The sequence below is a fragment of the Salvelinus namaycush genome, chromosome 25, assembly GCF_016432855.1.
Source record: "Salvelinus namaycush isolate Seneca chromosome 25, SaNama_1.0, whole genome shotgun sequence".
NCBI lineage: Eukaryota > Metazoa > Chordata > Actinopteri > Salmoniformes > Salmonidae > Salvelinus > Salvelinus namaycush.
The window spans coordinates 20523877-20545384 of NC_052331.1; the positions used below are offsets into that span (position 1 = coordinate 20523877).

The following is a 21508-nucleotide window of genomic DNA, read 5'->3' on the forward strand; positions in this document are numbered from 1 at the left end:
GAACAACATCCGCTATACACGTCTTGATGAACTCAGTCAACATGTTCGTGTTTACGTTGATGTTGTTCAACCTGGAACATATCCCAGTCCGTGTGATCAAAACAATCTTGAAGCATGGATTGCGATTGGTCAGACCAGCATTGAATAGACCTTAGCACGTTTACTTCCTGTTTGAGTTTCTGCCTATAGGAAAGGATGAGCAAAATGGAGTCATGATCTGATTTGCCGAAGGGAGGGCGGAGGAGGGCCTTGTAGGCATCCCGGAAGTTGGAGTAGCAGTGGTCGAGTGTTTTAGCAGCGCGAGTACTAGTCAATGTCTTGATAGAACTTTGGTAGCGTTTCTCAAATTTGCCTTGTTAAAATCCCCAGTTACAATAAATGCAGCCTCAGGATATGTGGTTTCCAGTTTGCACAAAGTCCAGTGTAGTTCTTTGAGGGCCGCCGTGGTATGACCGAAAAGAATTCTCTTGGGAGGTAATACGGTCGGCATTTGATTGTGAGGTATTCTAGGTCGGATGAACAAAAGGACTTGAGTTTCTGTACGTCATCACAATCACACCATGAGTAGTTAATCATGAAACATACACCCCCGCCTTTCGTCTTCCCCCGGAGAGTTCTTTATTCTGGTCTGTGCAATGTGCTGAGAACCCAGCTGGCTATATGGACGGGGTCAGTATATCCGGAGAGCCATGATTCCGTGAAACAGTATGTTACAGTCCTGATGTCGCGCTAGAAGGAGATCCTCAGAGACTGAACATTAGCGAGTAACATACTCGGCAGCGATGGATGGTGTGCACGCCTCCCGAGTCAGACTAGAAGTCCACTCCGAATACCTCTTCTCTGCCGGTGGCGTTTTGGAGCAGCCTCTAGGATAAGTTCATCTGCCCTGGGGGGTACAAACAAAGGATCCAATTCGGGAAAGGCGTATTCCTGGTCGTAATCTTGGTTACCGCCGCTCTGATATCCAAAAGTTATTTCCGGCTGTATGTATTAACAAAAAACTTTCTGGGCTAATAATGTAAGAAATAACACACAAAAAACATAAATACTTGTCACGACTTCTGCTGAAGTCGTTGCCTCTCCTTGTTCGGGCGGTGTTCGGCGGTCGACGTCACCGGTCTTCTAGCCATCATCGATCCATTTTTCATTTTCCATTGGTTTTGTCTTGTCTTCCCACACACCTGTTTTCAATCCCATCCATTACCTCTTGTGTATTTAACCCTCTGTTTCCCCTCATGTCTTTGTCAGAGATTGTTTGTTGTCAGTATAGTGTTTATTTTGTATAGGTGCGCGACGGGTCTTCGTAACCATATTTGTTTATTATTCATTTTCTATTTAGTGTTATGGAGCATGTTTCTTGGACATTTATTAAAAGACTCCATTTTACACTCCGTTTGACTCTCCTGCGCCTGACTTCCCTGCCACCTATACACACGTTTCTGACAGAATCTCTGACCCTAAATATATGAAGTCAGCAGGAGAGGACACGACGCTCATGGAGGTGGAGGAACGTGTCCGGGAACAAGCGGAAGAGATTGACTGTTTGAGCGCCGTCATGGATCGTATTGTCCAGAATATGGACCGCTGGGAGAGACAGGGAGTTTCTCCAGCGCCTCCACTACCACAACCGGGATCTCCCTTGAACGCGTTTTCCCCTTCTGAACCGAACAAGATCCATTTACCCCTACCCACGGGATACAACGGAGATACTGCCGGCTGCCAGGGTTTCCTCCTTAAACTGAGCTTGTATCTGGCCACGGTCTCCCCAGTACCATCCGACCGGGAGAAGAGTTGCGCCCTCGTCTCATGCCTCACCGGGAAAGCCCGGGAGTGGGCCAGCGCTGTGTGTAGAGAGGAGGATGCGGCGTTGGACCATTTTGAGGAGTTCACCCGCCATTTCCGGAGAGTTTTCGACCACCCACCCGAGGGCAAAGTGGCGGGTGAGCGCCTCTATCATCTGAGGCAGGAGACGAGGAGTGCACAGGAGTTTGCTTTGGAGTTTAGGACCTTGGCTGCCGGCGCTGGATGGAGCGACAGGGCCCTGATCGACCATTACCGTTGTAGTCTACGCGAGGACGTCCGTCGGGAGCTGGCCTGTAGAGACACCACCCTCAACTTCGACCAGCTGGTGGACATGTCCATCAGGCTGGACAACATGCTGGCTACTCGTGGACGTCTAGATCGGGGTCTGGTTGTTCCATCCTCCCGCACCCTCTCTCCCGAACCTATGGAATTGGGAGGGATGGTGCGCAGGGAGACCGAAGGGGGTTCCAGCTCGAGCACCATCTATGATCGCAGAGATCACACTGCTGGTCGGTGCCGGGTTGGTTCCTCTGGGAATAGAGAAGGCAGGCAGGGCACTCTGGCATCACCCCAGGTGAGTAGGCACCATTCTCATCCAGAGCCCTCTGCTGCACTAATGTTCGTCTCTGTCACTTTTCCGGATTTTTCCCTGCATTCCCAGTATAAGGCGCTAGTAGATTCAGGCGCGGCTGGGAATTTCATTAATAAAAATTTAGCTCATAGTTTAGGGATCCCTATTGTTTCTGTGGATATGCCTTTCCCTATTCATGCCTTAGATAGTCGACCAATATGGTCAGAGATTCTGTCAGAAACGTGTGTATAGGTGGCAGGGAAGTCAGGCGCAGGAGAGTCAAACGGAGTGTAAAATGGAGTCTTTTAATAAATGTCCAAGAAACATGCTCCATAACACTAAATAGAAAATGAATAATAAACAAATATGGGTACGAAGACCCGTCGCGCACCTATACAAAATAAACACTATACTGACAACAAACAATCTCTGACAAAGACATGAGGGGAAACAGAGGGTTAAATACACAAGAGGTAATGGATGGGATTGAAAACAGGTGTGTGGGAAGACAAGACAAAATCAATGGAAAATGAAAAATGGATCGATGATGGCTAGAAGACCGGTGACGTCGACCGCCGAACACCGCCCGAACAAGGAGAGGCAACGACTTCGGCAGAAGTCGTGACAATACTGCAAAGTTGCTTATGAGCTAGAAGCAGAGCTGCCATGTCTGTCAGCGCCATCTTGCCAGACTGATCTGTGACTAATCCGTGTGTATTGTAAGAGTGATTAACCGACTGACCTGTGCTGCTCTGGATGGTCCTGACAGTGGTGGTGGTGGTCCTGGGGGGTGAGGCGGGCAGCAGGGACGTCCCCTCATCCTCGGAGCAGCCCTGGTCCATGGCCCTCACATAGCTGTGGCTACGCATGCGGAAGCAGCTCGGCATGGGCAGGTCCAACGCATCCATGGCCTGCGACTCCATCTCGCTGAACATCTGCTCACACACCTGCTCTATCTGCCCGTTCACCTCCACCTCACTCACCTGCAAGGGGACAGGGATTGGTGGACGATGGGGGAGAGAGAGGGGGTGCAGCACAACCAGATATCAAAATATCAGTATACTAATCCTAACATGGGAAACGCACCATAGAATAGCCACTTACCTAGAGTTTAATAGCCGTTAACATTCAACGCTGAGGGGCAGAGTAAACATATCTGGAATCATTAGGAGAAGTAAAGGGAGACAACTACAACAAAAGAAGAGGAACCACAAAATAACAGTAACAAGAGGAGGAAGAGTCAGAGGGAATGGGAGAGTGAGGGTCAATGTTAATTGGAGAACAAGCAAGTGCAGTGGCTAGAGATTGTTTGGGATGAGGAGGTGGCTTCATTCAGGGTCTAAAAAAGAGTCCCTTCTCAATTTGTCTTTCCTCAAATCCTGGCATACTCTCTCCTCGACTGCATTTCAAAAAACATTGGAGGAAAAGGTCAGAGGGGAGTAACCTTGGATCTTCAAGAAAAGACAAATTGAGAAAAAGCCCTAGTCTATGAGGGTGAGGGGTCTTGCAGTGGATCAGCGCAGAAACAGAGAGGATCATGGGAGATGCAGGGGATGGGCTTGACAGTAGGTAAGACAAGTACCAGAGCATCTAAGATGGTTGAATAACATACTGTAGGTTTAGGTGGGACAAGGAGGGTTTGGATACAGTCTAAAGCATACCACTCCTACACAAAAAGATGAGAGTTTGAGGCGCTTTTGGCAAGACTAATGCTGAGATGTTTTGTAATTCCATCTGATTTTCACTGATAACTGAGGGAGGGTATTAAAGAAGAAACAGTTGGTGAATACTGATCCTTCATCCAAATATTTATTGCATTTTAGTTTGGGAGATGATTGTTCAGTGAGTTATATTTGTAATTCCAGACATGAAAAGCAAAGAGCATAAGGTGACTGATTTTGGGTGACTTGTTTACACCCGAAATGTAATGTCCTTGGAATAGTTGAACATCAATAAGAATATGGTACAATACTTTGATTATTATCTTTGAATCAATCTTAAAATTATTATTTAGCTGAGAGTTAATATGAAGTAATGTGCATGACATACAGTACATTATGGAAGTCATATGATAATGGTTTATTTTTTATAATAATTTATTCTGTTATGCTATCTTTGAAATACTATGAAACAATTCACAACTGGCTTTAGAAGGCAGTGGGCTAGGATTTTTATACTGGTTGTAAGGCAGACATCCGGTGCATTTTTCCTGTATCCAATCTCGTGAGAGGTTTAAATGATAAATGGAACGGTAGTTTCATTTTGCTTCTCCTCTTTAGGTTGACTCTTGATGGTTGAGGGCTGAACATTGACATTGGTTTGAAATAAAATTCATCTCATCGCTGGAGAGATGAATTTGTGGCTGAGTTAATGGCTGATTGGACTGGACTTTGACTGGACGTGACTTTCCTCCCTTGCACAGACGTAGCACCAGAGATGGTGACGTAATGCCGGGAGCACCAACCTGGCTGATGGTGCTCATTGCCCTCATGTAACTCTCGTTTCGCGAGCGGTATTGGGGTGAGGAGAGCAGCGCTTTGGGGTCCAGGAGCCCTTTGGGGTCCAGGGTGTCCAGGCTCCTATTGATGGAAACTTCACTCACCGCCCGCAGGTAGCTGTGGCTCCGGATCTGCAGCTTCGGAGAGTGTTCGTTGGAGATCCTGCCAATGAAGACAAGTCAACAGAGTTCAAACAGGTGTTAATAATATTGGCCTCCTGTCGTTAGCCTGATCCCAGATCTGTTTGTGCCATCTTCCCAACTCTTTGTCACTCATTTTGAGTTTGTGTGACATTGAGATGGCAAGATCGCACAATCAGACTACTCTGATGTCATGGGCTCTCATAAATGTGGACGTCATTGATGCATGTTAGTTATAGTCTGATTCACTGTGATCAGCAGTCAAAGGCATGGTGCAGTAGTTATGTCTGATGGACAGATCAAAGAGAGACGTTTCTGGAGCACTGGCAAGTTGTACCGGTGTCATAATTATAGTTTCATGAATCACAGCAACAGACTGGAACATTGTACGAAACAAATATTTTTTTAACACTAAGAATGTTTCTTTAACATGCTGGGCTCGATTTTAACAAACCTAACACAATGGTAAAGCTAAGTGCAGGTGGTAGCGCTATAGATTCAGCTGTGTGTCAGAAATATTGCTATTTTCACCATTACAATTAACGGCGGACTTGCTGGTATTGGTGCGAAAGGGCTGGGTTTTGATGAATAAACAAGTTGTGGGTGTGTTGAGGCTTGGCCCCTCACCGGCCAATCACAACATGCTCCATGGCGAAATACTGTTGGTGGTAGCTTTAAGTTGTGTATTTACGTAATTTTATGTATTGCCCTGGAATCAACTCCAATTCTAATGTTAGTCCGTTATAGTTTGTTAAATGGCTTACAGAATTAAAATAACAATATGTAGACATGTCTTTGCTAAATACGTTAACTTGAACCCATTTGCATTGTTCTAAGTAATTTCATGGCTTCAACAGCATTCACACTGATATATGGGCTCGGCATATTGTAAATTGGATTATGTCTGAGCAAAAACATGCCAAACATGGTCAACAAACAAGATTAAATTAATTATTGATAAGGCCTAAAAAGAGAACAAACAATTCTAAAAAGTCTAAAAACAAAACAACTTGTTTTAAATAGGCTATGTCACACTTACAGGCACCATAATGTATCCCTGTGGGCATATAATATTAAAACAGTGAAGACTATGGAGGGTTTTACACACATCCAAACTTCTCAGTAGCTGGACAAAGATCCAATATAAAGAGAAAGGGAGAATGTCCACTCACTGTTATACTGCTCCCAAATAGGCCTATTTTATGAACCTAATCAGAAAAACGTCTTATAGATCTGATCGCATTCACACATCTCCAGAAGTTCCATAAAACCAGGAAGATGAATCATTCTAATACGTTTGGTTGTAATACAATGTAACGAAAAACAAGCTGTTTAAAAATACAACAATAAATACATGTAATGGTATCATAAAATGGCCAGGATAAAAAAAAGACAGGCATTGCTGTTGAACCAGCCTTCACTATAGTAGGCCTAAGGGAATGCTTGGGTTTTGAACAGATGGAACATAAAACAAGCAATTTTTACAGGTTACAGATAACTTCTAAATACAAGGTTCATCAGTATTCACCGAGGTACTCATCTCTCGTTTCATGATGGACATGGACACGTAGCCTACATCATGGAGGGGGTTTTACGCACGTCCAAAAAGGGACCTGCATGGATAAAATAATGTGGGCCTGCCTACAATGCATAGATAAAAAGTGAATGTCAGCTCACTGTTTTACTCCTCTCAAACTTCATATTTTAATAAAGCTTTGGTGATTAAGATTTATTTCCAAGCGGTCTCAGGAGCCAAACCCTTTAATCGACAGTCTTGACTACTTTGAGATTGCATTGGGCAGACAAAAAAAGCCTTCATTGAGAGGATGGGAGGCTATGCACCAAAAGCACTTTAGGCTACTCTTGTTTCATGTGCATATGGGCAGTGTGCGTCACGGCTGAATACGCTGCGTTTCCGCTGTCAAAATTCATGCCATAACCAGCTTTTGGTTGGTCTTAAATATCCCTATCAGCGCTGCCTGAAATTAGCACTTTGGATCATGTTTTTAAGGACACGCCTAAAATATTTCAACCCTGCCCATCTGAGCGCAAGCGAGCTAATATAAGACAGGTTAATTGCCGAACCTGGCGTTAGGGCTGGAAAATGTCAGAGCGACAGTTTTTACATGACGAAATTGCAAACTAACGTCCAGCCGAAAATAGAGCCAGCTGTGTCTCATTTTCACCATCAAACAAAATCAAACCATGTGAAATTAGATCGTAACAATGTGTCTGATCCCCTGTCATCAAGACGGGCATGCTCAGTGCACATCACGTTCACATCAGATTTGCTTAAACCTCAATCTGAGAAGTTAAATACGTCCAACGAATCTCTTGAATGATTGACTTGATGTTTGTCCACTCTGCTCCTTGCATGTATTATAATATGCATGGTTTTAAAATAGACCCTGGTTACAGCTGCAAAGCCCTACCTCCATTATGCACTCTCCCATAAAGCAAGTCGAGCCAGCCAGCGACCACAGTGCTGAGGAGAAACAGCTAAATTCACTTAAGGCCACCCACGCAACACTCTAAGCAGCAGCAGTGAGGGAAGCCAAGCAGACAAGACAGCTAGGACAGTGCTGGGTTGGGTTGGCACTTGAGAAACTCTGTGTCTAAACTCTGTCTGCTCTGCTGCTGCAGCATGGTTCATTCGGTTCAGAAACTTCTACTGAAACTCCACTGTGGTCCAAAAGCCTTCTGGGAGCTAGACTCCGAATCCAGCAGAACAAAAGAAATGGAAAAAGTTGGGACCTAAAGTGCTTGAAGGGCCAAGCTGCGGCTTCCTCAGTGTTTGGCTCTTAAGGGGGGTTTGGTTATGCATGATGTCACTGGTGTAAAATAAGCCAAAATGTTTCTGCTTCAATCAGAGTTGGGGTTGTGTCGTCCTTTGACATATGTGCTGCGTGCTCTCCTTCCTTTACATTAGCCACCTCTATGACATTCACGGTACTATCAATGGCATGAAATAGCACTGTGTCATAAATGGTATTGAAATCAATGTTCACAGTAGTACAGTAATTGTACCCCATGTAGTAGATCTCACAATATACTTGATGTATTATAGCAAATTAAACACATAAACCAACACACTGGTCATTAGCCATAAGTCTCTTGATCATTCCAAAGCAAATGATATGAGACAGCAATGGGATTCATGACAAAGCATATTTGTGTCTCTGTGGTATTATATCCCTATGACTTCTTGATTACCATTTGGTAACATGAATCATATGACTGTGGTGCATTATCTAACAAGCACTGAAGGAAAACAGGTCAACGTCAAGAATACGCACGCACAAACACATAGAAATGTGGGACACGTACAAAACATTGACTGTTATCAAACATTATCATAACATTATCAATAAATAAATCCAAACCGGCCTATACAATAACTGCATCAAAATGGAAATAACATAAATGAATGACACATATCCTCTGCCTGTAATCCAAGTCAAACAGCAATGAGGTTCCATTCTGTGAGTGCAGAACTTTTAAAGAGAAGTCCCCAGGCTAATTAATGTAATTACTCACCATACCTTCTCCAGCAGTGTGGGTACTTAATTAGAGATAGAGACATGCATGGTGTGTTTCTGAGGAGAATCTAATTCATATCCCTGCTATTAGTGAAAAGTCCAGGGAGCCTAGTTACTACTGTAGGCCTATGTCATAGAGGGACAAAGAAAAAAATGCCAAACTATTAAACTATCTTCTTTTGTGTAATAAGTCAACCTTGTTCTTGTTGATTGGGAAGGTGATTTATCAGTGTAGATTATCACATCATTACTCCACACAGTGAGTGGAGCAATAGGCTGCACCATGCGTTTACACAGGCAGCCCAATTATGATCTTTCTTCCACTAACTGGTATTTTGACCAGTCACATCAGATCTTTTCACATCAAATCTGTTGTTTCAGAGCTGACCTGATTCGTCAAAAGACCAATTAGTGAAAAATATATCAGAATTGGGCTGCCTGTGTAAACGCAGTCCGAGGGCCTGCCAAACTGTTTCTAGCACCTAGTGGAGTTCAGAACTGGAACAAAATAACTAGGAGAGGCACAGTACACTATCAAAGGCCAAGAAGCATGCAGACCTTCAGACAAAAAGGCAATACAAGTAGAGTTCAGAACATGGATCACAGTCAGCCATGTTTTTCACTTATGTTGTCCTTCAACCAATGCCTTTAGTGAAACGTTTGTCAAAGATCCCTTTCACATTGAGATGTTTGTGTTGCTCAAGGATTGACAGATTTTTTCATTGTGCACATTGCAATGAACCAATAAGACTAGAATTAAGATCATTAACTGAAATGTTCATTTACACAGGTGTTTTTCACTTTAGCCACTTCATGTAAAACTAGGAGAACCTTACATTCATTTCCCCTGCTGTTTGAAACGTTAATACTCTTTACTCATTGAGTGGAAAAGGATGCAGAGGGGATGTATAAGCACCAGGCTGGGTTGTCTTTTGACTTGGATGCCGCTTAAATAAATTCACAAATGCGAGCTGTAAGCCCCAGATATGTCAGAGTGATACTGAAGGCTACGAGCAGCCTCTCTATATAATGGTATCAAATTATCCACCACTTGAAGGGAGTCCAAAGTACCATTAAAGCTGGAGGTTGGAGGACCTCATCCTGACACTGTTGTCTGATTTCTTCACGCTATGCTTCTACACCACTGCAGTAAACATTTCAGTAGGTACATCCCATGCCCCAAAGAATGCGACATAAGAACTATGATAGTTAGTTACATTAATTTAAAGTTAAAGTTATTTTGAAATGAGTTAAGGAGAGGAGTCTTACTTTAAGGTGGTCATTTCAGTCAGTGATGGCTGGGTGGCTTTGAGATAGCTGGCCCGTCGACCTTGGGCCTGGATCTTTGGACACAGCTTAGGACTTTCCTCTGAGTCTCCGCTGTCTTCATCCTCTGCCATAGCCTTCACGTAGCTGCCGCTGCGCATGCGCCGACACGGGATATCGTCCTCCTTCCCCTCCAGAGGTGAGAAGCCACTCCACTCATCCTGGGGCACCTGTGGGGATAGGGAAGGTGACAACAGGGCTTCAGGCACCTCCACGGATGACTGCATGGTGTCATGTACCATCCACCTGGTCCAGTCCGGCAAACGAGGCGCCACAACAATATCCAACACAGTCAGATGCACCTCTATTTATCTCTCTGTCTCGTACTGCGCGTTGAAGGTAATAGGTAATTAAGAGACTGGTGTGAGTTCGCATGATTCCACTTAAAACCCCTTCCTGACAACCTGGGCATCTGTTAGCTTGCAGTCTCCCTATGGGCACAGCCTTATCAACAGGATGCTCACAGAGAACTAGGGTGTCAGGGTGGTATGACATTTGAAATAATCTGACTCTGACTACTATTGTGGGTTAAGGAAAATAAAAAATTGAAGGAGAAACAATGAGCTAGCCATATATATGGGCTAAACTAAATATTATAACTAGGGCACAAACACAACCTGGACTGAAACTAGTATTAGTTGCTTAATAGATTAAGTACTAATATGAATACAACTAAATCCATTCCTCCATACTGAGAGAAATTATTGCACCCTTGGCTCAAAAAGGTTAATTCAGACACTTTGATAACATTTGTTACCAGAGAGTATCAATTTATCTTCCAATGATATACCTCATTTGGGTAGTTAGCATAGAGCATACAAAAATACTTTGGAGATTAAGTTGATGCTGGAGAAGAGAGAATCCCACTCCTCTGAAGTCTTAGTAATTACATGAATCACCACAGAGCCTTGGTAACTGAGGAGAAAGCCAGAGCAGAGCAGACTAGGATGCTAGGGCCTTTGACGTCAGAACAGAAATGAGCAGGTTGTTTATAAAAGGAGGCTGTGGAGGCAGAGCGACTCTATAACCGCCAAGCGGCTGTATGCCCACACACTACAACACAGTACACACCGTGCTTGTGCTGCCTCTGTCCCCTGCTCGCCACAGAAATAGGCCTATCTTCACAAGTTCACACAGACCCACATGTACCTTAGCTACCATACTGGATGTGTTCAGTGCTTTGTTGTTGTGATCACTCCACTATAACAGCCCTGTTTACTTTCATCTACTGTACCGAACTGTTCACTGCACATGGTGTGGGGCTGAATAGTTGAAGATCTGAATGTTGTGTTGCTTGGCTACAGCGGTAGCAAATCATTTATGAGTTATAAGAATATGTCAGTAATTGAGTACTGTATGTTTGTGTATTTGTCACTGGGTTAAACCTGTTGAACTGTTTGTGTGGGCATATATGTACAGAATACAGTATCCATAATACTTTAGTATACATAACTCAACAAATCTACTCACAACATAACATCGATGACAAAATAACTACACTAATTTAGAAGTTTTGATTTCAGAAAAGCTGCATAACATTTTGGGCATCAATTCTCCCATGGCACTGAACTTACGGACAAAACTGGTCTCCATTTGTACTAATAATGCAGCCAATGCTATCCTATCCCAGCCTTCGACTCAAACCTGCCAATAATGTTGGTAGGTGTTTCTATGGTAACAGGGTAACTATATTACAGCAGAAAAAGACAGCAGGATATGAGGGAGTAAATGGGAAACATCTATGCAGACCAATACTCCAAGTCCGTATTCACGTAATAAGAAGGAATTCCACTCGACCACGCCCACAAATTGGGAAAACAAACATTCTTTCCTATCGACCCCCATTGTAAAAGAGTCAAATTTGTCGCTGATCTTTTGTTATACAGAAATAACAAAACATGCCGGAAAGCTGCTGTGTTGTTCAACGTACATGCAAACAGGTTAAAAAAATCCCAACCTACGGTTCGCAATGCTCCCACGTAGGGAAATAGAGCCTGCGAGAAGAGCCCTGAGGGTTCAGGCTATTCGGTGTGGGAAATGTGGGGACCATGTGTCCAAGTAGGCTACACGTAGCTATGTGTGTGGAAAACATTTCATCACAGGTAAGACATTTAACTTGTTTAGTATAGTCCGTTTGTAACGCCCTTCACTACTTGTAGCTGTATAGTCTGTTTGTTTGTGTTATTGGTCTTGGCTAGCTTAATGTTCTGGTTGGTAGCTAACTAGCACTCACTCACTCACGTGGCTGCTAGCACCATCATGAAAAGGGGCATGAGGGAAGCCCTACAATTTTCAGTAGTTAGAAAACTTGGGAGCAGGCAATGTTTAAAAGTAATCTTTAGTCATGTTCTACTTTTCTTAAATGTAGTTTTGTAATTCACTAAAACAAGCAGACAAGAAAATTGTGTTCGAAAAGGCGAGGTATTTGCTGTGAGCCAATGTGGTAACCTAGGTTACCACAGGTTATTTTCTGTAATTCTGACTACTGACTGTCCAAACAGCAAGTTAAAAGTGACCAAATCGTATTTGTGTGTGTTCAGACAGCGGTCATCTGCTGACAAGGCTTTGCTAGTTGTCATAGTAACAACAGGAGTGGTGTAGGTTGATTGATGGCGGTGCTCCTGCTTCCTATCCCTCAGAAGTGATGTAGCAAGCTAAGTTGACAACAGTGCCTGCCATGGACGTTTCCCAGTTGCTTTGAATGTTCAAAATCATTGTGTAATAAACACTTTTAAATAGCTTGGAAGATTCCAGAAAATGATGTCATGGCTTTAAAAGCTTCTGATAGGCTAATTGACATAATTTTAGTCAATTGGAGGTGTACCTGTGGATGTATTTCAAGGCCTACCTTCAAACTCAGTGCCTCTTTGCTTGACATCATAGGAAAATTATAAGAAATCAGCCAAGACCTCAGAAAAAAATGGTAGACCTCCACAAGTCTGGTTCATCCTTGGAAGTAATTTCCAAATGCATGAAGGTACCACATTCATCTGTACAAACAATAGTACGCAAGTATAAACACCATGGGACCACGCAGCCACCATACCGCTCAGGAAGGAGACGTGTTCTGTCTCCTAGAGATGAACGTACTTTGGTACGAAAAGTGCAAATCAATCCCAGAACAACAGCAAAGGACATTGTGAAGATACTGGAGGAAATAGGTACAAATGTATCTATATCCACAGTAAAACGAGTCCTATATCGACATAACCTGAAAGGCCGCTCAGCAAGGAAGAAGACATTGCTCCAAAACCGCAATAAAAAAGCCAGACTACAGTTTGCAACTGTACATGGGGACAAAGATCATACTTTTTGGAGAAATGTCCTCTGGTCTGATGAAACAAAAATAGAACTGTTTGGCCATAATGACCATCGTTATGTTTGGAGGAAAAGGGGGGAGGCTTGCAAGCCGAAGAACACCATCCCAACCGTGAAGCAAGGGGGTGGCAGCATCATATTGTGGGGGTGCTTTGCTGTAGGAGGGACTGGTGCACTTCCCAAAATAGATGGCATCATGAGGAATTTAAAATTATGTGGAAATATTGAAGCAACATCTCAAGACATCAGTCAGGAAGTTAAAGCTTGGTTGCAAATGGGTCTTCCAAATGGACAATGACCCCAAGCATACTTCCAAAGTTGTGGCAAAATGGCTTAAGGACAACAAAGTCAAGGTATTGGAGTGGCCATCACAAAGCCCTGACCTCAATCCTATGGAAAATTTGTGGGCAGAACTGAAAAAGCGCGTGCGAGTATGGAGGACTACAAACCTGACTCAGCTACACCAGCTCTGTCAGGAGGAATGGGCCAAAATTCACCTAACTTACTGTGGGAAGCTTGTGGTGTGGAAGGCTACCCGAAATGTTTGACCCAAGTTAAACAATTTAAAGGCAATGCTACCAAATACTAATTGAGTGTATGTAAACTTCTGACCCACTGGGAATGTGATGAAAGAAATAAAAGCTCTATCTACTATTATTCAGACATTTCAAATTCTTAAAAGAAAGTGGTGATCGTAACTGACCTAAGAGAGGGAATGTTTACTAGGATTAAATGTCAGGAATTGTGTAAAACTGAGTTTAAATGTATTTGGCTAAGGTGTATGTAAACTTCCAACTTCAACTGTACATTCCATCCTTGCCTTGTTCAAATGTTTAAAGGATTATAGTGCAGTCTCAGGATACAAATTAAACTATGACAAAAGTGAGGTAATGCCGAATAATATGGATCATGCTACTAATAGATCTTTTTTGATTTCAAATAGTCACAGGAGAGTTTTAAGTACCTTGGTATCATGTAAGGAAATAATGTTATACTTTTGTGAAAGATAATCATTAGGACTCTAGAGATAACTAAGATAGATATCAATAGATGGATGCACTGTTTCTTTCATAGATAGGCAGAGTCAATACAAAAAATATATATATCCTCCCCAAATTATTTTACCTATTTCAGTGCATACCACTGAAGCTACCTGCAAATTTATTACAAAATGTAAATAAAGTAATATCTTATTTTCAATGGCATAAAAAAACTGCCTGTGTAAGCATTCAAACTCTTCAAGCTCCTTATCCCAAAGGAAGGCTTACACTTCCTAATTTTGAACTCTATTATCTAGCCACTCATTTCTGTCCTATACGGCCCCCGGTGGCTATCAATAGAACAGCAATACATTACATTTACTTTGAAAGGGATCCCCTTTGTGGGACACCAAAATAATAGCATTTACAAAGAATCCCATCATCAAAAATAGTTTTAACTCATAGCAGAGAGCTCATAAACTGCTTGGATTCAATAACATACTTTAAAGATCTATTCCGTTAATGAACAATCCACTTATTCCAAAGGCAATTGCTAATAGAACAATACATTTATGGAACTCTAAAGGAATTTCTATTGTTGGGGACGTATATAAGGAAAATACATTCATATCATTTAAACAACTCAAAGACGAGCATGAGCTTCCTCAAACTAGTTAAAAAAAAAAAACTTTAGATACGGCACTGGGTAAAAGAAATGACAAAATACAATTTCCCTAATACTCCTGAGGAATCACTGCTCAAAAATCGTATCCATAGTACTAGGTCAACTCGAGGTCTGATCTCAAGGATGTATAACATACTCAATAATAATCTACCTACATATAATAACCTAACATACAAATGGGACAGAGACATAGGTTGTAATTATGACTCAGTTGACTGGGATGACTTGATTGAAACCTCTCAGAGCTTCTTGATGACAACCAAACATAGACAGATGCAATTCAATATGTTGCACAAGACATATTTTACTGCATATAGACTGAATTTACTTGATAAGATAACTGACAAATATCCTAGATGTGAGATAAATACGGGAGATTATTGCCTATGCTATGGAGTTGTCCCTACCTATAGAATTTGTGGAAAAATATCAGTAAAATTACATCAGAGATATTAGAGACAGAACTTCAAAATTACACCAGGATGTGGGTGTTAGGGAATATAACCTTGTTAAATACAGTATCAGATAGCACAAACAAATATGTATTTCTTCGTGCTGCTACAGCAGGTAAAAAGTGCATCTGAACAAAATGGAAATCAGAACATGCTCCATCAACACGACAATGGTTGAAGGAGGTGATGTCATATTGTACCCCAGAGAAAATATCATGCTCTATCAGGAAAAGCTACTCTCAATTCAGGAAAATCTGGGGTCCTTTAACTTTTTATGGCTGCAGGGGCAGTATTGAGTAGCTCTGATTAAAGGTGCCCATTTCAAACGGCCTCGTACTCAATTCTTGCTCGTACAATATGCATATTATTATTACTATTGGATAGAAAACACTCTCTAGTTTCTAAAACCGTTTGAATTATATCTGTGAGTCAAACAGAACTCATTTGGCACAAACTTCCTGACCAGGAAGTGGAAAGTCTGAAATTGAGGCTCTGTTCTTCTTCCTGCCTATAAATGGGCATGAAACGTAAGAGTCTACGTGCACTTCATAGACCTTCCCCTGGATGTCAAGAGGCTGTGAGAGAAGAAATTTAGTGTTTATCTTGGTCTGAATTGGAATACAAGCTCTTTGTATGACGTGTCCCTCATTTCCGGTACTCTTGGGAGCGCGAGGTGGACAGTGGGATTGCCTTCTGTTTAGCTGCCGTTATGGACGACTACTATCTCCGGCTTTGATTTTATTTGATACATGTGACCATATCATCGTAAAGTATGTTTTTTCAATATAGTTTAATCAGATTATTGAAAAAAAAATTTCGGGAGTTTTGCCGTGTTCCGTTCTCTGACTTTGTTGACGATGGAGAGATCCGTGCCACTTGGCTAGTGCGCGTGCTAAATCAAGAGGGAAAGTTGCCGTTCTAAATCCAAACAACGATTGTTCTGGACAAAGGACACCTTGTCCAACATTCTGATGAAAGATCAGCAAAAGTAAGAAACATTTTATGATGCTATTTCATATATCTGTCGTACATGTGAACTAGTCGTGGGCGCCCAACGTTTGGGTACTCTAGCTATACCGAAGCTGCATATCGTAATGAAGTTATTTTTAGAATTCTAACACTGCGATTTCATTAAGAACTAATGGATCTATCATTTCCTATACAACATGTATTTTTTAGTTATGTTTATGAATAGCTATTTGGTCAGAATATGTGTGTCAGAAAAAGTGTCAGGAAAAATCCGGACGTAGTGGGAAAAAGTAGCTAAGTTAGCACAATGTGTAACCATTGATTTCAGCTCTAAATATGCACATTTTCGAACAAAACATAAGTGTATGTATAACCTGATGTTATAGGACTGTCATCTGAGGAAGAAAATCAAGGTTAGTCAAAAATTATATATCTTTTGCTTGTTTGTTACGATCGCTTACTTTTGCTACTGGGAAATTGCTTGTGTTTTTGGCTATTGTGGTAAGCTAATATAACGCTATATTGTGTTTTCGCTGTAAAACACTTGATAAATCGGAAATATTGGCTGGAATCACAAGATGCCTGTCTTTCAATTGCTGTACACTATGTATTTTTCAGAAATGTTTTATGATGAGTATTTAGTTATTTGGCGTTGGTGTCTGTAATTATTCTGTCTGCTTTCGGTGCAATTTCTGATTGTAGCTGCAATGTAAACTATGATTTATACCTGAAATATGCACATTTTTCGAACAAAACATAGATTTATTGAATAACATGTTATAAGACTGTCATCTGATGAAGTTGTTTGTTGGTTAGTTTGGTTGGTTCTTGGTTAGTTAGGTTGGCTTTGTGCATGCTACCTGTGCTGTGAAAAATGTCTGTCCTTTTTTGTATTTGGTGGTGAGCTAACATAAATATACGTGGTGTTTTCGCTGTAAAACATTTTAAAAATCGGACATGTTGGCTGGATTCACAAGATGTGTACCTTTCATATGCTGTATTGGACTTGTTAATGTGTGAAAGTTAAATATAAAAAAAATATATATTTTGAATTTCGCGCCCTGCACTTGAGCTGGCTGTTGTCATAAGTGTACCGACGTCGGGCTTGCAGCCATAAGAAGTTAATGGATTTTCTTCCTAACATTCAAAACTTTTCTGATTGAGTGGAAGTTATCTGCTGATTGATGTCTCCACCTATTTTATTTTTATTACTACAAAATTGCCTACTTGTTTAGGCTATATTTTATAATGAACCTTCTTTTGGTGTTTTATTTTATTTGAGTTATTTGAATTTGTTTAATTTGAATTACTTAGTCCTGTGGTTTGTTGGTTTTGTTTGCAAAGTAAAAAAGAAAATGTCCAATGGGGATTGTTATGTAAAAATGGAAGAGCCGTATTGATTTTGTTTTGACTGATTTAGAATATAGAACAAGTGAGAAAGAGATGAGAAACTAGCATACTGCACAGAACAACATTTACATATAATTTAGCTACATGAACATCATAATAATTTATAATCCTTCTTTTGATACTGCTGTAAAAACTGAGTGGAAGTGGAGTGCTTAGATCTATTTAGAGATGTGCTATTTGTGCTTCTGTTGGGCCAACTGTCTTGAATGTGGAATTTCAGATTTGATGGGTTTAGCAGCAATCTTAGTGAACAACATCAGGAGAATAGTACACAATCATTCTTGCACACACACACACACACACACACACACACACACACACACACACACACATTAGGAAAGAATTAAGGAACCCCAAAACTGGGAAATCTATGAAATTAAGAGGTTTATAAACAGGAAATAATGCCAGTCACTGATGGGTTTAAAAGAAAAAAGCCTACTAAAGAAAGTAAGGCCACTACTGGGCTTGCACTTACTTCTCTCTTCAAATCAAATGAAAGTGGAGGGGGGTAGGTCCTCTCCAGTGAGGTAACTAGGTGGACGAGGGGGAGGTTTAGGGGTACATTTTAAGAATTGCATACCTGCAAGAACTGGCATGAGCGCTCCTGCTGACAAGCCTCAGATTTCACTAGTGCTTTATGATCTAAGTTAACCGAGGCCTTCTGGTAGACTTGGCGAGCCCTGCTCACCGTTAGACTGGACGACCACAGGCTCTTCTTCATGAGCTGGGCGTCCATGCTTATGGGGATATGGGAGGGGACACAGGTGTGTTTTACTACATCGTTATTACTGCGCGACGTTTTCAGAGCGTGTTCGCTGATGGTGTTGTAGGCCTCCATGAAGTACTGCGACTGGGACTTGTCCGGGTGGCGGCCCATGGTCATGACTCCGGTGGGGCTGTGGAACAGGCTGTGGCTGTGGCAGACGTCTCGGTCATCCAGGAGGTCATCTGAGCTCCAGTACCCCGAGGTGGAGCTCCTTTGCTTTGGCTCTGCCGACTTGCAGCGCTCCCTGCTCTTGCTGCGTTTGCGGTGCTTCTGCGTGGGGGGCGTCTCACTCTCGGGGCTATTCCTGCTGCCATTGATGCTGCCCTGCTTGGAGTGCGTGTGTGGCCCCTCCAGGGAGTGGGACTTGGCGAAGAGTTTCTGGACGGAGTGGACCAGGTGGCGGATGCGTCCGGGGCTGTCGCTGCGTTGCTCCAGAGCCGTCCTCTTGTACTGCAACGTGTGGTACCCATCCCGCGTGAACGACGGCTGCCTCTCAAACTGGTCCAGCAGGTTGACTGGCAGGCGGACGTTTACGCCCTTGTTGGGGACCATGTTACCCACACCAACACCCACACCATAGGGCACCACAGGACACTCATCCTTCCCCATCTGATCCTTCAGCTCGTAGTGTGAGCTGCTGTAGTGTCGTCTGGGGAAGGTCCCATAGGGCACCACACTACTGTCTGAGGGGAAGGCAGCGTGGTTCCTCTGCTGGATGTGGCTCTGGACCTGGCCGTAGTAGGGGTGGTCAGAGGGGTGGGACATGGGCATGTCCATTTGGTTGATCAAGTAGGGCTTGCGATCAGGGTGGTGACCATGGCCTAGGGCATCGTAGGAACCAGGGTCACAGGTGACCACATGGTGGTGACTGCGGCTGCTTGATAGACCCTTCATGGTGTCTGTTCAGTCCACAGACAGTGGGCCAGCCTGGGAACCGCTGCAGATGATGTTCCTGATAGGAGCTGTGAAGACAGGAGGGGAGAAACAACAACAAACTGTTAGAACAACTGGAAATCCAGACGGTAGACATTGTATGCTCCTTTTGTTTATGCGCTTAGTGCTCTCAAAACAATGTACTCAGTAATAATTATTTCTCAAATCTACTCTAATAATTGTGAAGGTTAGGATTGCGTAGGGAGAGCTGAGATCCTAAATCAGTATTTTCAACACACACATAATGTTTTGTCAGTGAAGCATTAGTTTCTGAGAGGTTATTTAAACACTCACAAAACCAGAGGAGTATTGGGTTCCTAGCATAGAGAATGACAGACAAAGAGGACATGTCAAGGAGTAAAAAGCTTCACTTCAAGAATACTGTCACAGTTCAGCTTCGATTTCATAATTCTGCGATACTAGCTAGTTTTCCTGGGCCCATGGCTTAGACTGGCTAACTGGTACTTTGATGTGCTTGTCATTAGTGAATCTCCATGAATATCAATGGTGGAACAGCGGGAGCGGCATCCTATCCCCTGGTGATGTCTCATGGTAGATCATTACTCTACTCGAACCATATGGAGAAAGACCATTTTTATTTTAGGGTTGGATCGAAATTTACAGAATTGGTACCTGGAGGAACATGGGGGAGGGCTTTTTCAATTGCAGTTAAGGGCAGGCTTTAGTCTTTTTGATCTTGTCCAGGGGAGGGTCATGTCATTTGTAATTGATAAAATATATTTCTGTATTTTAGAATCAGTTGCTTATTAGGCTATATATCAATGTGTGCCTGATGCCGCCCTTGATCTCTGATTCTCCACTGGGCGCACAATATCAAGTGTGCCTATAGGCTATAAGCTACGAAATGCATGCTCAGAGAAGCACAGAGCAAAGTTACATTTCTAAGATAGCTGCTGGGATGGTGTAAAAATAACTAGGCTGCATTACACACCACAATGAATATTACAACCCTGAGCCCCGGCCTGCTCTGCCCTTGCGGATAAAAAACGTTTCTGTGTGCTGCCTAACCTGTGCTGCGCTGTGTAGGCCTACATTGGCAGTTCAGTAGGAGAGTCAAAGGCTTCTCTCCCCCCCAACATTTTTTTTATTAGGTCTATCTTGCAGGCAGACTAGCCTATAGCCTATGTTATTTTCAGTTTGAGAAAGAGAGTGCGAAGATGAGGAGGAGGACCGGAGATAAACGTTGATACTATAGCTTGCTACTACTCTAATTTATTTGTATAAAAACAACATGTTTCTTGCCCATGATGTATTTATCAGAGTTATTGACCTCACAACAAGCCAGATTTGAGTAACTGACAATTTGGTGCTGAAAGTTGAAGCAGCAGCCTCGGCAGAATCAATCAGAAATGGACTGCTCACGGTGCTCAAAGTAGGCAAATTCCAGTATACATAATTGAATTAAACAGTCTTAATTTAAAATTAGACGTTACTAACAACAAGAGGGCTTTGTTTTGGAGCCTATTTCTTCTTATTTAAAAAATAAGAGGTAGGCCTAAGAGGTAGGTTTGTCAAACGAAATTGGGCTATTGGCTGCAATATCCATAGATTTGTCTGCCAATTCCTCCACCCACCATGCACTCTTTAAATAACAACCCTTCACTGACACGGAAGTAGGCTAAGTTAAAACCAGGACTCGAATTGAGGGGGTATTTTATTCAAAAGTGATCTATAAGAGCGCTTTGGTCCACGATACTTTATGCTACAAACAAGTTGTAAATACGTGACTCCGATGCATATGGTGAAATCATTGTTTTGTTTCTTTGACATTCAGAGGCTGAGCTACAACCTTCTATAGCCGAGGAGAAAAATTGACTTTGCTTGGGAAGGAGCCTAATTCTGTCACTGTCAATTGATTAAGCTATTCACTTTCTGTACAATGGAATATGTTTTAACCCACATAGTTTAGGGAAACACTTGTGACCTTCTCTTGTTGGGTTACGCCACAGAAGAAGAGTAGCCAGCAGTTAAAGCATTTTTGTGTGTCGGTAGGCCTACTCTGTCTTTTTTTTTTCACTTTTATTTAACCAGGTAGGCCAGTTGAGAACAAGTTCTCATTTACAACTGCGACCTGGCCAAGATAAAGCAAAGCAGTGC

The 21508-nt window shown here is 42.4% G+C and overlaps 1 protein-coding gene across 1 annotated transcript in view; it reads right to left on the reverse strand.

Annotated features, from left to right (window-relative positions):
* The window catches only part of LOC120020156 (disks large-associated protein 1-like), a 37464-nt gene extending 18113 nt beyond the window's left edge, over nt 1–19351 (reverse strand). The window contains exons 1-4 of the mRNA XM_038963631.1: nt 18272–19351; nt 9821–10047; nt 4839–5034; nt 3117–3357 (exon numbers count right to left, since the gene is read on the reverse strand). Of these exons, the coding sequence (XP_038819559.1) occupies nt 3117–3357; nt 4839–5034; nt 9821–10047; nt 18272–19351 (1744 nt within the window). The remainder of the gene's footprint in view (nt 1–3116; nt 3358–4838; nt 5035–9820; nt 10048–18271) is intronic.
* Nucleotides 19352–21508: the final 2157 nt, after the last annotated feature.